The sequence below is a fragment of the Procambarus clarkii genome, chromosome 32 (assembly GCF_040958095.1).
Source record: "Procambarus clarkii isolate CNS0578487 chromosome 32, FALCON_Pclarkii_2.0, whole genome shotgun sequence".
Lineage (NCBI taxonomy): Eukaryota > Metazoa > Arthropoda > Malacostraca > Decapoda > Cambaridae > Procambarus > Procambarus clarkii.
The window spans coordinates 16,037,451-16,055,371 of record NC_091181.1 but is presented as its reverse complement, the minus strand read 5'-3'; the positions used below and the strand labels follow the sequence as shown (position 1 = coordinate 16,055,371).

Genomic DNA, 17,921 nt, shown 5'->3' with positions numbered 1-17,921 from the left:
TCAGGTTGCTTATTTCGTTCTTCATTTTCTGCATCATTTCTTGCATCACACTCTTGATGTCCTCCAGAAACTGGGCGAACATTTCCTTCATTTCGTCACCTTGACTCTTCCCTGTTCCCCTGGTACCTCTGGCTGTCATGCTTGCACCTGTTCCTATAGCTGTGCTGTGATAGGATTTGTCAGGAGGGCAGAGTGGGATGGGGGAGAGAGAGAGAGAGAGAGAGAGAGAGAGAGAGAGAGAGAGAGAGAGAGAGAGAGAGAGAGAGAGAGTGATAAAGGGAGAGATAAATGGGTGGGTGGGGGCGATCCGACCCTTCCACTGAAGTGAGAAGAAAATAGAAGAGGAGGGGGGAGGAGATGGAGAGAGAGGAGGGAGGGAGAGAGAGGGAGGAGAGAGAGAGAGAGGAGAGGGAGAGAGATGGAGAGGGAGAGAGCGGGTGAGGGAGAGATCGGGGTGAGGGAGAGACAGGGTGAGGGAGAGAGGGGGGAGGGGTGTGTGTGTGTGTGTGTGTGTGAGTGGGGCAGAGAGAGAGAGAGAGAGAGAGAGAGAGAGAGAGAGAGAGAGAGAGAGGGAGGGAGGGTAGGGATAGCGAGGGAGAAGAGAGAGAGAGAGAGAGAGAGAGAGAGAGAGAGAGAGAGAGAGAGAGAGAGAGAGAGAGAGAGAGAGAGAGAGAGAGAGAGAGAGAGAGAGAGAGAGAGAGAGAGAGAGAGAGAGAGAGAGAGAGAGAGTGGGAGAGAGAGAGAGTGGGAGAGAGATAGAGAGTGAGAGAGAGAGTGGGAGAGAGATAGAGAGTGGGAGAGAGAGAGAGTGGGAGAGAGGGAGAGGGAGAGAGTGGGGAGGGGAAGAGTGTGTGTATGGGGGATGCGGGGGATAGGGGGTGGGGGGGGCGGAGATGGCGACCAGGTCAGGTCAGGTCAGATGGGAGGATAAGAGGGGGGGTGGGGTATAGTAAGGTCCTATTCCCTGTTCCCAGGTGTTAACACTTTTTTCCCTGACTGAACGTTTGTGTGTGTGTGTGCGTGTGTGTGTGTGTGTGTGTGTGTGAGTGTGTGTGTGTGTGTGTGTGTGTGTGTGTGTGTGTGTGTGTGTGTGTGTGTTTTAGCGTGTGCACGCTTGTGTGCGTGCATACGTACATGGGCGGGCGTGTGTGCGTGTGTCACGAGTTCCCTTAAGCGTTACCTCTACCTAAATGAGCCATTTTGAGATTCTTAAATATATATGATATCCTGAACAAGAATTTGATAATATTTTACCTCAATCTGTACACCTGATTAATTTACCTGAGAGGGGGTACATACCAGTCTTCCTTTCCGCTCACACAACTAGATGAGTAAGGACGATGTATGATGACGATGGTTATCCGTCGTTGTCTCCCACTAGGTGATTCACTAAGTGCTAGTAGATTGATGATGTCGGTTCTTCCCTGTCTACACAAAGCTCTGGAGCAAGTCACTGTATCGTTATGTGACAGTTCACTAATTTACTGTACCACTGATCACAGTCACCACACAACAAACATAATCAGGCAGTTCCACGGCGGGTCGTCCCACCTGGCCGTAAGGTCAGGTCGCTCCACGCGGTCCTCCACAATTATATGAACCGGTGATTGCCACTAGCTCCACTTTGGTTTCGCACTATCGCTAGTGATATGACTATGCTATGTAGCACCCTGCTAGCTACACACTGCGAGAGGCCAAATACTATGATCTAGCCTCTATACTCCTTCAATGTCCCGAGAAATTGACGAATTTCCGCGGACCTCACTAATCGTGTGTGTCTCCTACCGGCTCATGGCTACTACTGTGTGTGTATGTGCGTGTGTGTGCCACCAATATTTTATTCCCCAGTTTAATGTAAAAATTTTGTTTCAAACACTTTTCAGCGCACAATATATATTGAACTAACAAGCATTCTTCACCCTACGAACCAACATAGGAAGCAGACTTTGCCATTGGACCGTTTGGTGTTACTGAGAGCCGCAATGAGGTAGTGGACTTTACATCGCCAATCACCATACAGTACGCGAGGATCATGGGTGCTCGAGGGCGTCCGGAAGTGAACCCTTGGGCTTTCGTGTTGCCCTTGGAGCTCCCGGTGTGGGTGGCCATCCTGACAGCGCTTCTGGTGCTGCCCGTCGTCATGGTGGTCCTGGCCACATGCTGCTCACCCACGGCTGCTAAACACTACACCTGGGGGAAGAACACGTTTGACCTCTCTCGAATATTATTGCAGCAAGGTAAGCTATTATATGTGCGTGTTTTATAGCTACTTAAATAACTGAAACCCCTCTGTGCTTTTTGTGTCAAAATACTGTTAAAATTACATTTATGATACTAATATGAATTTTTTGTTGCGTTCCTAGAAAGAAAAACTGTTTATATTTAAGTCATGATAATTGTTATCAATAAACATGAATAAAATAATGTTTCAATCCTCCTCCTTTAACAGAAAACATGACAACTGAAAGCGAGGTAATAAGTGTTAACTATATATACAAAACATGTATCATTATCAATTCTACCCATAATTTAAGTCACAGTGATAATATTTATATTATTATTTGTATCAGTTTTATTAATTTGTCTTAATTTGTATTTCTAGTATGAACAAACTCTGTTCTTTTCCTAGTATGCTAAAAGATAATTTGAGTAAATGGCATGCAGAGCATATCAGAAAGTGTATGAGTAGGAGTGAACGTCCAGTAGTTCTGGTCATTCAATGGACCCTTCCCGGTCCACACAATGGACACAACCTGGTCCACACCGTGGACCCTACCCTGTTAACACAATGAATCCAACCCGGTCCACACAATGGACCCTTCCCGGTCCACACAATGGACCCTTCCCGGTCCACACAATGGACCCTTCCTGGTCCACACAATGGACCCTTCCCGGTCCACACAATGGACCCTTCCCGGTCCACACAATGGACCCTTCCCGGTCCACACAATGGACCCTTCCCGGTCCACACAATGGACCCTTCCCGGTCCACACAATGGACCCTTCCCGGTCCACACAATGGACCCTTCCCGGTCCACACAATAGACCCTTCCCGGTCCACACAATGGACCCTTCCCGGTCCACACAATGGACTCTTCCCTGTCCACACAATAGACCGAACCCGGTCCACACAATGGACCAATCCCGGTCCACACAATGGACCCATCCCTATCCACACAATGGACCAATCCCAGTCCACACAATGGACCAATTCCGGTCCACACAATGGACCCTACCCGGCCCACACAACGGACCCTACCCGGCCCACACAACGGACCCAACCCGATCCACACAATGAACCAAACCTGGTCCACACATTGGACCCATCCCGGTCCCCACAATGAACCCAACCCGGTCCACACATTGGACCCAACCCGGTCCACATAATGGACCCAACCCGGTCCACACAATGAACACTTCCCGGCCCACACAATGGACCCTTCCCGATCCGCTCAATGGACCAATCCCGGCCCACACAATGGACCCTTCCCGATCCGCACAATGGACCAATCCCGGTCCACACAATGGACCAATCCCGGTCCACACAATGGACCCTACCCTGCCCACACAATGGACCCTTCAGGTCCACACAATGGACCTTACCCGGTCCGCACAATGGACCTTACCCGGTCCGCACAATGGACCAAACCCGGTCCACACAATGGACTCATCCAAGTCCACACAATGGACCTTACCCGGTCCGCACAATGGACCAAACCCGGTCCACACAATGGACCAAACCCGGTTCACACAATGGACCAAACCGGATCCACACAACGGACCCAACCTGGTCCACACAATGGACCAAACCCGGTCCACATAATGGACCCAACCCGGTCCACAATGAACTCTTCCCGGTCCACACAATGGACCCTTCCCGGTGCACACAATGGACCCATCTCGGTCCTCACAATGGATCCATCCCGGTCCACACAATGAACCCAACGCGGTCCACATAATGGACCTTTCGCCGTCCACACAAGCAACCCTTCCTGGTCCACTCGTAGGCTTACAACGTGGCCTGCTTATCTGGCCTTAGTTTTCTGTAGGAAGGTGGGAGGTTTATCAAGGTCCTGGTTGATCACAGCTTGAGGTAGGCGAGCAATGGCCTTCAAGTTCAAGTTCAAGTATGTTTATTGAGTCAAGGAAAAAAAATGCATCTCAAAGAGATAGAGTTGCTTAGGCTAGTTCTTTCCCCCCACACCCGAGCAATGGCCTCATCGTTGATTGCAGCAATGCGGTTATGGACCTGATCATAATGTTCGTCCTATCTGTTCATGATCTGCTTCTTCTTTGTCAGTCCCATCGGCACTGGGGAGGGAAGCAGAACCAGAGGGCTGTGGTCCTTATACATAGCCTTCAGCGGGTCATAAAAACGTTTGGTGTCGTGATGCATCCTGCATCTCACGGAGTTTCCTTCGCACCTTTCTTCAGGCAAAGGCCTTTTTCTTCCTTTGTGATGTAGTATTATTCTAGCGTGCACGGAACACGTGATGTTTCTTTTGACAGCAATACCTGTCTCTCCTCATCGTTTTCGTCGACCTAGTTTTGGTTTCTGCGGATTGCTGGTCCGAGGTCCTCAAAAGCAGTAGAGTAGACTGCATCTCTGAAGGCTGCTCTGGTCATGTTGTCCTGGTCATTCTGTGGTGTATCTAGCATCCTGCCTTCTAAGTCGCTAGAGAATCCTTCAGCAACTTGCTGCTCTTCTACTAAGAGACACCGAGTCTCTCTACAGGTTTCTGACATTGCGGTCTTCCCGTGGGCACGATGAGAAGTTTGCACGTGGACACAATGGGCGATGGTCAGTCTAGCAGTCGGCACCTAACATGGCTTTAGTCACTCACGTCCTGCCTATCTTTCTCCTGGCGATGACATAATCAATCAGGTGCCAATGCCTAGAGCGTAGGTGCATCCATGACGTCTTGTTGTGGGTGGGAAGGTGAAACAGTGTGTTGGAGACGATGAGGTCGACGTAGCACACAACGCTAGGAGCAGAAAGTCATTGCCGATGTACTTACCAGTATCATGTCTTCCAATGATCCCTTCGCAGGTATGGTAGTCTTCTGTTCCTACTCTGGCGATGAAGTCACCGAGGATTATTAGCTTCTCTGATTTTGGGACTGCTGCTATGAGGAGGTAGAGTTCATCATATAATTTTTCTTGATGTCATCTGGGTAGGTCATGGTTGGGCAAATGTACTGATCAGCGTTGCACTTCTCTTGTTGGGCGTCATTAGGTGGTCGTTGGTGCTCTCTGGTAGCTTGGCAATTTTTTGGGCGATTTGATCTGATGGCAAATCCCTCAGCTATACTTTAACCTCTCCATAAAAAAGTGTACCCTCCACCATGTTCTGTAAGGTGACATTTGTCGGCCAAGCTGTTTCACTGAGTGCTATTATGCCCACATTGTAGCGCGCTAGTTCCTCTTCAACTAGTGTAGTTCGCCTTACAGGTATGTCTGCCTTGGTGTCATCCAGCAGAGTTCGAACATTCCAAGAACCGAGATTGATCACCCTCACTTTTGTCTTTGTATTTGTTCGACCACTGTGAGGCATCCCCGCGAGCCGCGGGTTGCTAGCCAGAGTGAGTTGAAGCTGGCAATGTTTAAAACACCTTAGCTGGCCCCTTCCTCAAGATAGGTGAGCAGAGTGTGCCCTTGTTACGACCCTGGGTTCCTAGTTGGAAACTAGAGGTCAAATTGAGTTCCATATAATCTTGTGAGAATGATAGCTAGTTAACATAATGTTTTTACTCGAGGCGTTTCATACCTTGATGCCGTCTTCCTTGCCAGACATAAGATGAACCTTGTTACGCACAGATTATTCAGACTCTGGGCTTGTTGACTATCAAATATAATAATGAACTAAGTATCAGCTATCCTTAGAATTGTTAAAGTAACTACTAACGAAGGCCGGTGAAGACTTATACTGTTTGTGGATGTACGATCACCTAGGTATCACTTCCCGGCGGCATTTGTAAGGGATCGCAGAGGCTGTTCAAGCTCTCTCTGGCTGGCTGTGTGGTGGTGGATCCAACTTTCCTGTGTGGTTCTGTTTCTCCTCCTCCTCTCTTCCTTTACCTTATTCCCTATTTTATAAGATAAGTCCATTTCAAAGTTTGTTCCGTGTTACTGGCTAGGTGTGTGTTTTATTTATAAGTATTGTGTAGTCTAAGCCAGTGTTTTTGGCATCACTAAGTGTACTCCATTGTGAATAGTGTACCACGTGGGGCATACCTACCCCCAGGCTGCTTCAAGCTTTGCAATTGCCTTTTCCAAGTAGACTTTACCCTAGTTTTTGCAAGTGTAAACCTTGTATCCTGTCTAAGTGGACCAAGGTGGATAACGTAAGGTAGAGTGGTAAAGTGTATTATTGAACTAATGTATATGGGGGGTTAGTAGAGGGTTTAATAAATAAGTACTAAGAAAAGAGTATCTCTTCTTCCTGTTGAGAGTGGAATAGAGGATCACCTTAGACTAGACAGTTTTACTAGCCTAGCAATTCTTATTTTCTGGGAATATTCTTTCTTTGCGGGGCCACCCCATTGCCACTATTTTAGGAACTCTTTTATCTTGTACTATTGGCCCACTCGGTTCAACTACATACTCTTCCATAACAGTCCTGAAGAGGGCAGCCCAGACACACAGAGGCGGCCCAGACACCCAGGGGGCTGCTCAGACACCCAGGGAGCGGCCCAGACACCAAGAGGGTGGCCCAGACACCCAGAGGGCGGCCCAGACACTCAGGGGGCGGCCTAGAAACCCAGGGGGTTGCCCAGACACCCAGGGGGCGGTTCGGACCCCCAGGGGGCGGCCCAGAAACCCAGGGGGATGCTCTTACACACAGAGGAGCTGCTCAGACACCCAGGGGCTGCCTAGACACCCAGGGGATGTCCAGACACCCAGGGGGCTGCCCACAAACCCAGGGGGCATCCCAGAAACCCAGGGGGCTGCTCAGACACCCAGGGGGCTGCTCAGACACCCAGGGGGCTGCTCAGACATCCGGGGGGGGGCTGCCCAGACACCCAGGGGCTGCCCAGACACCCAGAGGCTACTCAGACACCCAGGGGTTGCTCAGACACCCAGAGGCTGCCCAGACACCCAGGGGTTGCTCAGACACCCAGAGGCTACTCAGACACCCAGGGGTTGCTCAGACACCCAGGGGCTGCTCAGACACCCAGGTGCTTCTCAGACACCCAGGGGCTTCTCAGACACCCAGGGGCTTCTCAGACACCCAGGTGCTTCTCAGACACCCAGGGGCTTCTCAGACACCCAGGGGCTGCTCAGACACCCAGGGGCTGCCCAGACACCCAGAGGCTACTCAGACACCCAGGGGCTTCTCAGACACCCAGGGGCTGCTCAGACACCCAGGGGCTTCTCAGACACCCAGGGGCTTCTCAGACACCCAGGGGCTTCTCAGACACCCAGGGGCTGCTCAGACACCCAGGGGCTGCCCAGACACCCACGGGCTACCCAGACACCCAGGGGCTGTTCAGACGCCCAGGGGGCTGCTTAGACGCCCAGGCGGCTGCTCAGACACCCAGGGGCTGCTCAGACACCCAGGGGCTCCCCAGACACCCACGGGCTACCCAGACACCCAGGGGCTGTTCAGACACCCAGGGGGCTGCTCAGACGCCCTGGGGGCTGCTCAGACGCCCTGGGGGCTGCCCACATACCAAGGGGGGCTGCTCAGACACACAGGGGAGCTGCTCAGACGCCCAGGGGCTGCTGAGACGTCCAGGGGGCTGCTGAGACGCCCAGGGGGGCTGCTGAGACGTCCAGGGGGCTGTTCAGACGCCGAGGGGGCTACCGAACTCTGTTGCTGCTTTGGTCCAGTTGTGAGCGACCCTATGCCCTGAGCCGCCAGTGTGCAGGTCGGTGATTACAGCTTTCAGTGTATCTGCATCCCCGGCTTCGCCACTTGCCCATTGCCACTGGACTTGAGGATGGGCAGTATGGGTTGAAGTCATGACTAGTGTTTTATTTAGATTAAGTTGAGGGAGAGTTGCACAACTCATCAGCTTCACTCTCTCGTCCTGGTTTATCTGGGTCCAGCAGCAAGACCAGTTGAGACGGCAGAAGACAGGTTAGGTTGCAGTGGATGGACTGCACTGGTTTCGGTTTCTCACTGCGCTCCACAACGCTTTGCTGGTCCGCCTTCCTGCCCATTGAACAATTCTGCTGGTATCTTCCAGGCAATCTGCCTGGTTCAGTATTAACACATGGGTAGGTAGACGCGCTGTAGTTCACAAAGGTTCCCGATCCTTCAGCTACCCTCACCTGGTTTTGCCCGCCAGTCGAACCGGTTTGCCGGAGTGTGGTCGCTGTTGCCTGCAAACAGCTACTAGGAGCCACAGGTGAGAGGTGAGTGATGGTGGAGAACGCAGCAGGCGACTCCACCCGCAGGTTGACCTGTTCCCTGTCAGATGAACGCTGACACCCCTGACACCCAGCACCAGGGTATGTATCATAGTTCACGTCAGAAGTTAATCACTCCTAAAACAAAAACTGATTCTCACTAAATTCAATGAAAAGGTGTCCTAATAGGTAAATTTTTTTAATGGATTTGTCCAATCCGTTAAAGTGTAAACTATCCGCAGAATTAAAGCATACGTTTTAAGTTAAATTAAAGCATATTTGGCGTTTTCTTCTTATCAGCTACAATAAGTTCAGTGGGTTGCTTGGGTCCCTCCGTTTCTGTTTTGGTTATATTGTTGAATTGTTAATGGAGTGGCAACCCAAGAGCTACCTGGACACTTATTGACACTGGAGGAAAAGGATAAGGATAAAGTACACTTCTCGTGGTGTGAATGTTTTTCTGACGGATAATAACCCACCCACGGGTGACCCCACCTCGGGTGATCCACATGCTAAATATCACATCAAAGTTACAAAAGTATAATGTAAATGCATATATATCCATGGCCTTAGGGGGTAGAAATAGCCTAAGCTGTTCTATCCCTTTGAGATGTACTTCTTTTTTGTCTCAATATACATACTTGAACTTGAATTGAACACGGCCAGAAACAGTTAAATTAAGTATCTAAATAACGATTCACAATAATTTTGTTGATCATTCTCGTGCTCTCCCAAAAGATTACAGCTTCATCCATCACGGGGTGGAGGCGGCTGGTGCTGGTAGCATGGATGACGGTGGGTCTGGTGTTGAGCAGAAGCTACCAGGGAGACCTCATGTCCGGCCTGGCCGTCAGGTACATCCGGCAGCCCTTCCAGACCATACAAGACGTCCTCGACCATCCTTCCGTAACAATGTTGTGGCAGACAAACTCCACCAACGTTCAGTACTTTCGTGTAAGTATGGTCTTGGTGTGTCTGGTGTTGGTGTTGGTGTGTCAGGTGATGGTGTGTCTGGTGATGGTGTGTCTGGTGTTGGTGTGTCTGGTGTTGGTGTGTCTGGTGTTGATATGTCTGGTGTTGGTGTGTCTGGTGTTGGTGTGTCTGGTGATGGTGTTGGTGTGTCTGGTGTTGGTGTTGGTGTGTCTGGTGATGGTTGTTGGTGTGTCTGGTGTTGGTGTGTCTGGTGTTGGTGTGTCTGGTGTTGGTGTGTCTGGTGTTGGAGTGTCTGGTGTTGGTGTGTGTGTAGTGATGGTGTGTCTAATGATGGTGTGTCTGGTGTTGGTGTGTCTAGTGATGGTGTGTCTAATGTTGGTGTTGATGTGTCTGGTTATAGTGTTGGTGTGTCTGGTGTTGGTGTGTCTGTTTATGGTGTTTGTGTGTCTGGTGATGATGTTGGTGTGTCTGGTTATGGTGATGGTGTGTCTGGTGTTGGTGTGTATGGTGTTGGTGTGTCTGATGTTGGTGTGTCTGGTGTTGGTGTGTCTGGTGATGGTGTGTCTGGTGTTGGTGTGTCTGGTGTTGCTGTACCTGGTGTTGGTGTGTCTGGTGTTGGTGTGTCTGGTGATGGTGTTAATATGGCTGGTGTTGGTGTGTCTGGTGTTCGTGTGTCAGGTGATGGTGTGTCTGGTGTTGGTGTTAATATGGCTGGTGTTGGTGTGTCTGGTGTTGGTGTGTCAGGTGATGGTGTGTCTGGTGTTGGTGTGTCTGGTGTTGGTGTGTCTGGTGATGGTGTGTCTGGTGTTGGTGTGTCTGGTGATGGTGTTAATATGGCTGGTGTTGGTGTGTCTGGTGATGGTGTGTCTGGTGTTGGTGTGTCTGGTGATGGTGTTAATATGGCTGGTGTTGGTGTGTCTGGTGATGGTGTGTCTGGTGTTGGTGTGTCTGGTGATGGTGTTAATATGGCTGGTGTTGGTGTGTCAGGTGATGGTGTGTCTGGTGTTGGTGTGTCTGGTGTTGGTGTGTCTGGTGATGGTGTTAATATGGCTGGTGTTGGTGTGTCTGGTGATGGTGTTAATATGGCTGGTGTTGGTGTGTCTGGTGATGGTGTGTCTGGTGATGGTGTGTCTGGTGTTGGTGTGTCTGGTGTTGGTGTGTCTGGTGTTGGTGCGTCTGGTGATGGTGTGTCTGATGTTGGTGTGTCTGGTATTGATGTGTCTGGTGTTGATGTGTCTGGTAATGGTGTTAATATGGCTGGTGTTGGTGTGTCTGGTGTTGGTGTTGGTGTACTGGTGTTGGTGTTGGTGTGTCTGTTGTTGGTGTGTCTGGTGATGGTGTTGGTGTGTCTGGTGTTGGTGTTGGTGTGTCTGGTGTTGGTGTGTCTGGTGTTGGTGTATCTGTTGTTGGTGTGTCTGGTGATGGTGTTGGTGTGTCTGGTGTTGGTGTTGGTGTGTCTGGTGTTGGTGTTGGTGTGTCTGGTGTTGGTGTGTCTGGTGATGGTGTTGGTGTGTCTGGTGTTGGTGTTGGTGTGTTTGGTGTTGGTGTGTCTGGTGTTGGTGTTGGTGTGTCTGGTGTTGGTGTTGGTGTTGGTGTGTCTGGTGTTGGTGTTGGTGTTGGTGTGTCTGGTGTTGGTATGTCTTGTGGGAAAAACCTGCTGGGATTGATATAAGAGGAGACTACCAGGGACTTGTACTGAACTAAGTTAAAAATTTACTGTCTGCAAATTAATTCAATTAAAATCTCTAGCTAGGGTTGTAAACCCTAGCTCCTCTTTTCCTAATGACAGATTGTGGGCTGTAAGGGACAGGTGGGGTGAATGAATTAGTTGATAGAAGTTCCAGTCCACCTGTAGACACGGATCTCACATCAGCTTGTATTTTATACAAGGATAAGATTTAATAAATTCAGTTATATGACTGAAAACTGGCTCTGTTTAAATCAGGGATTTAAACATACATAGTCTAGCCTAGCACCATAACTATTAACAGCCAATATATTCTTATACTATAAACAACAAATAAATTGTAAAAGTATAATAAATGACTTTAAATGTACTGTTACCAAGTACAAAATTATATTCAATTAAATGAACTTATATGATAACTTAAAAAATAACTAAGCAAGCAATTGTTGACTTAATTTATATATTCAAGTATATATGTAATGTATTTATATTCAATTTATTAGAATAAGGTACAGTCAGCTTGACTGAATCTCTTCCAACACCACGGACACTTATGAGGTTTTATTTACTTATTACAGTTGAATCTTTTCTCACATAATGGACACTCATGAAGTCTAGTGCTTGGATAAGATTCACAGCTACATTATTTTAATAAACTTACCGAGATATGAGGTGTTGCCTCACTTTTTAACCGACAGACAGATTTATAGAATATTAACCCTTAAACTGCGCAACGCGCCTGCAGGCTCACATCTGGTTTGCGCAACGCGCCTCCGGGTATTTGTATTTTTCACGTTCCATTCAAAACTCCCGCGGCTACATGGGGTTCACATCAGCTTCCTCAGGGCTCTTGTAAACAGACGCCATCTTTAAAAAAAATCGTGGTCCACATTCCCGGGTGTGGGAGCCTCAGTAGTGTGTGAGCAACCAAGGCTGGCGCTCGCAGCATGAGCGCACAGCACTGCTGTTCAGCATGTGACCACAGCATCGCCTAATAATGTCAAAATATATATATAAATTGTATTATTTAGTGTTATATTAGAGCCTGAGTGTGATAATGACTGGGTACAATGTTCAAATATCAGTGATTCAATGCTGTTCACGATGTTCACAGCGCTAGCCACAGCACCAGAGCATTATTTCGTTCATCTAGGAATCTTCAAATGATTTCTTAGGTTCTTTTTCAAAATAAACGTGTGGTCAATTATTCATTTACAGGAATTAGTGACCAGGATTGTGATAATAGCAGGAATGTGGTTATAATTAGCGTTGTGCGTAGTATTGTGGAAGGAGGAATTTTGATGAGGGAGGGAGGGCGAGAATTGAGGTAGCCTCAATTGTGTGTGTGTGGCTGCCACTCTTGTTTTGCTCACCATACTAGCTTAGTGGTTCACTATGGGCAACACATATGTACATGGGTATATATAGTGTGTGTATATAGTGTAAGAACAGCAACAGGAGAATGTTGAGAGGAGCTATTTTGGTGAGGGAGGTGACGTAATCGTAGCGTCGTCTGCTGTGTGATTTTTCATGCAGTGTATGGTGGCCACTGTACTGTTTGGACACAATACCGGCTTACTTGCATAGTTCTGGTAAATAAAACATGTAGATAGGTATATAGAACATGTGTAATAAGAACTATAGCAATATGGTGGGAGGAGCAATGTTGGCGAGTAAGATGTTGGAGTGAGGGAGACTGGCTGGGTGTGGCTGCTCTCACTCAAGGTGTTCTGAATGTGTTCATGGCCCATACGAGGCAGCTGCTATTGGCACATACGAGGCAGCTGCTATTGGCCCATACGAGGCAGCTGCTATTGGCCCATACGAGGCAGCTGCTATTGGCCCATACGCGGCAGCTGCTATTGGCCCATACGCGGCAGCTGCTATTGGCCCATACGCGGCAGCTGCTATTGGCCCATACGCGGCAGCTGCTATTGGCCCATACGAGGCAGCTGCTATTGGCCCATACGAGGCAGCTGCTATTGGCCCATGCGGGGCAGCTGCTATTGGCCCATGCGGGGCAGCTGCTATTGGCCCATGCGGGGCAGCTGCTATTGGCCCATGCGGGGCAGCTGCTATTGGCCCATGCGGGGCAGCTGCTATTGGCCCATGCGGGGCAGCTGCTATTGGCCCATGCGGGGCAGCTGCTATTGGCCTATACGAGGCAGCTGATATTGGCCCATACGAGGCAGCTGCTATTGGCCCATGCGAAGCAGCTGCTATTGGCCCATACGAGGCAGCTGATATTGGCCCATACGAGGCAGCTGCTATTGGCCCATACGAAGCAGCTGCTATGCGGTGTTCTGAATGTGTTGATGGTGAATGTATATAGTGTGTGACAGTGTATAGTGTGTAAATAGATTGTATATATACACAAATTAGCATGATACATAGTAAATATGTGCTGCATATGTGTACACAAGTTTCATGCACGTAACACAGTGTCTACAGACAGTACGGATGTTGTACTGCGATATTATAGTGTACGTGTTCATTATACATTGGATTGGCACATAAAAACAATGAAAATGTATTTGGAAAGGTGCGCATTCCCCGTGCGCACGGGCGCACGGGGAATGATGACGTCACGCCCCAACTTCCGGACCCCATAGCAGCCAAAGTAAGTACAATTTCGACTTTTTTTTTGCATACCCATACTGAGGGAAGGGTTTTTGACACTTCAAAAAGAAAAAAGAATTTTTTCCAGAGAATTTATTTCCTGCGCACTGCGGGGGTGTCACATTTGGAGGCAACGCAGTTAAGGGGTTAATGTCACACAAGCATACAACTGGCCAATCATATACCAAAATAACCTTCAATATACTTCTCTGCCTGCCTGACAGTGTGCCAGACTGATTAACTTTCTCTTGTTGAGTTTAGGCACGATATTTTATATCACAGCTTTGCTGTATGATGATCTGGTAGCGTTGCTACATGTTTGTCCCTGCAGTTGCAGAAGAATGATAAGTTGATGGTGAAGGTGGAGCCAAGTCACTGTGTGCTCTTCTCTACACTTATAGATATAAATGTTCTAGGGATTTTCCTTGTAAATATTGTCCAGGTACTCCCCCAGTTCTAAAGAGTATTCACTGGTGATAAAGATAACTAGATAAGGTGTCCTAAGCCAAATAATGTTCGCTAAGGATCCGTCACTGTTTTGTCAACAAACGGGTAGTGCCGCGGGGTGTGGTGGGCACTCCTCTCCCAGCCATCATCCCCCCATGCTCCCTGAGCACGGTAGCCTTCTATGAATATTGATTGATTATTTTTACAGTCTAGACTTATGATTGAGATAAGATGTGATTATAATATAATTAGATATAGGACATAAAGTTTATAAGTAGTACTTGATAGTACCACCGATTCTTATTAAGGATTCGATTTTATCCCTACCGGATATTGAATCAATGTTCCAATAGTTTATTAATTAACAAATCCTTCTAGAAGCTTCTGGATCCTTGAGAGATCATGCACAAAGTCACATAGGCATCTATAGGGCCCTGTAGCATACGAGATCATAGTGACATTGTCATCTAGGATCAAGCTATATAATGAATCTATAATGATTCTAATATGATTTTGATACGATTTAGATATGATTTTGATATGATATAGATATGATACAGATATAATATATAAATTATACATTTCTTAGATGATTATTAGATATAGTGGGTAAAAATTTCCCACATCTTCCAGAAGGAGAGAACTGGCACAGAGTCCAATACTAAGGACAATAGTAACCATATGTATTTATTTACTCTCCATTGGATTGATAATACAAGTGCAAATTTTGCTTGCACTTTTGTGCTGCTGTCCGTTGTGGACGATTGTGTCTGTTAGGAGTCTGTGGGCCATGTGGAGTTAGAGTGTCTTGAGGTCTCTCAGGATCTAACTGCAGCTGGCTCACTGATTCCATGTGGATGAGTTTGTCCAATGTCTTCAGGGAAGTTGTTCCTTTAGACAGGATTTTGACTATTCTCAAAATCCCCTGGCTATCTGGATGGACTGAGACAACTTTACCTAATGGCCAGTCAGCCCTAGGGCCATCACTGTCTACCAAGACAATATCACCAGGTTGGAGATTAGATATATTATGTGGGACATTGGCCCCATAGTGATGTTCTCGTAGAGATGTAAAATATTCTTTTGTCCAAACATCATTCCATTTTTGGATTATGCTGGACAGATGCTTATACCCCTGAACCAACTCGCTCTGACCCATATATGATAGATCTCTGATCTCATCATCCACTAGAGATGGTACTGGAGTCAGAAGTCTTCCATACATTAGGTGTGCAGGACTTAATGGCTCATGTTGAGTAGGATCCTCAGACAAGTAAGTCAACGGCCGGTTATTCACCCTTGATTCTATTTCCGTGATTACTGTCTGGAGTTCCTGAAGATTGATTTTCTGACGGTGTAGAGATTTTCTCGAGGATCTTTTGACAGTTCCTATTAACCGTTCATAAAATCCTCCGCGCCATGGGGCTCTCGGAGGGATAAATTTCCATCTGCAATGACGCTGTTCCAGTGTGGAAGTAACTGCAGGATGGGAACAGATTTCCCGTAGACATGCTTCTCCAGCTACCAAGTTTGCTCTGTTATCTGAAATCATCAGCTTAGGGCATGATCGGCGTGCTGCGAATCTGCGGAAAGCTTGAATAAATGATTGAGCAGTCATATCGGGTGTTACCTCTAAATGTACTGCCCTGGTGGTAGCACAGGTGAACAGACAGATGTATGCCTTGATAGGTTGCTTATCTGCAGTCCCTGTTAGATATATTGCTCCTGTATAATCTACTCCAGTCGTTTTGAAAGGGTGTAGATGGACCACTCGTTCCTTTGGTAGGGGTGGTGGCCCTGGATAAGAGCAAGTTCTTGCATTGTACCTTCGGCATATCATGCAATTCTTCAAGATTGATTTGACTGACTGTCTTCCCTGAGGAATCCAGTACTGCTGTCTGATTTGTGTGAGTGTGTCTAACACTCCTCCATGTTTAATGATTTGTTGATGTGTATGTAACACAATCAACCTTGTGATTCAATGATTTTTTGGTAAAAGCCATGGATGCACAGTATCTAGATTGATATCTGCGTGTTTAAGTCTCCCTCCACAACGAAGAATGTTGTGATTTTCTTGGTCTATCCACAGACCGAGATTGTGTATTAACTTATGCGGAAGATTTTCATAGTTATTCCCATAAGTTTCTCTCTGGGCTTGTCTTACCCAATAGATAAGTGCATCTGGAAAAGTGTATTTTATACCTTTTTTCCTGAGATAATGAAACACGTTCTGTGTTACATTGATTAATTTGATGAGCGAGGAGTAACGAGTACAATCCAAGACTGATATTTGAGCTTGCTGCCTGGTGGTAGTTATGGTTTGTGTCGTAATGACGTGTGGCTCTTGTTCAGGCCAACTACCATTCACTAACCATCGAGGCCCATGAAACCAAATATCTGCCTTTGCAAACTGTTTAAATGTCATACCTCTTGATAAGAGACCAGCTGGATTATTCTTTGTAAGGAACATGCAACAATTGAAAACCTGCGGAAATTTCTTTAATTTCCGAGACGCGATTTTTTACATATGGAGTCGGACAATTGTCGTTTCGTACCCATTGTAAGACAGCTTCATTGTCAGACCATATAATGACATCTTTGATGTTCATGGTAGACAAGACTTGTTTGATATGCACTGCTAAGCGTGTGCCAGTTAGCAGTGCTGTTAGTTCCATCTGAGGCCAAGTCCTCTTTTTTAATGGAGCGACTCTGGCCTTACAGGTGATAAGATATGATTGATTAGAAGTCACTAAGTAAGCACAAGCTCCAAAAGCTTTGGTGACGAGTCTGCGAATACATGTAGTGATACTTCTTCATTTTCCTCGACTATGTGTCTCGGAAAGATTATCTTTTCAACTAAAGTTTGTTCTTGAGCCACTTCCATCCAAGCTTTTTGTAACTGGATTGGTAGTGGATCATCCCAACCAACTTCAGTCTTCCAAGCTTCTTGCACCAATAATCGCCACTTGATAGTTAAAGGATTTAGTAGACCAAGTGGGTCGAATACTTTGCTAACTTGTGAAAGCAAATCCCTTTTTTTAGCAATGCAATAATTTACTGGTACAGCTCTGATCGAGATTGTGTCCGAGATTAAATCCCACTCCATACCTAACACCTTTTGTGATTCGGGTATGTGATATTCAGGGTAATCTCTTGCTATTTGATTATTCAATGTTGCATTATTAGAGGCTCAAGATTGTAGTGGCATGTTGGCACCTTGATATAATTGTAACAGTTCAGTAGTACTGTTAACTGTCCCTTGAAAATTATCTACATATAGATTTTGACTGATTTCAGCCTTACAGGGACTTGATGATTTCTTTAGATGAGTATCTAGAGTTGCTTGCAATAGAAATGGACTGCTTGTCGTGCCAAAAAGAACTGATGAGAATCTATAGGTCACTATAGGACTATTGATATCTTCTGGGTTCTCTACCCATAGAAACTTAGTGAAGTCTCTATCTTCTTCCTGCAAGCAGACTCTTAGAAAGGCCTTACTTATATCTGCTGAATACGCATATTTGTTAAGTCTAAACTTCAATAGTATGTCATACAATTTCTGAGTTAGACTTGGACCTGTTTGCAAACAATCATTTAGACTGGTTCCTTGGGGTCCAGATTTAGAGCTACAATTAAAAACTATCCGTAAAGGAGTCGTTTTTGATTCTCTCATTACAGCCATGTGTGGTAAAAAATGGCCTGTTTGCTTATTGTCGTGTTTCACAACTTCGATTAATTTATTCTTTAATTGTTGAGCAATGATCTCATGATAGAGTTTTAAATGCTCAGGCCTTTTTCTTAGCTTTGCTAATTGAGATTTAAATTGACTGTAAGCCATGTGATAGTTGGTAGGTAAGGTTTTATGGCTGATTTTCCATGG

General features: G+C 46.8%; 1 protein-coding gene across 1 annotated transcript in view; it reads left to right on the top strand.

Annotated features, from left to right (window-relative positions):
* The first annotated feature begins 9,104 nt into the window (after positions 1–9,104).
* Positions 9,105–17,921, top strand: part of LOC138370447 (uncharacterized) — a 109,114-nt gene continuing 100,297 nt past the window's right edge. The window contains exon 1 of the mRNA XM_069334815.1: positions 9,105–9,309. Coding sequence (XP_069190916.1) covers positions 9,145–9,309 — 165 coding nt within the window. The 5' untranslated portion in view covers positions 9,105–9,144. The remainder of the gene's footprint in view (positions 9,310–17,921) is intronic.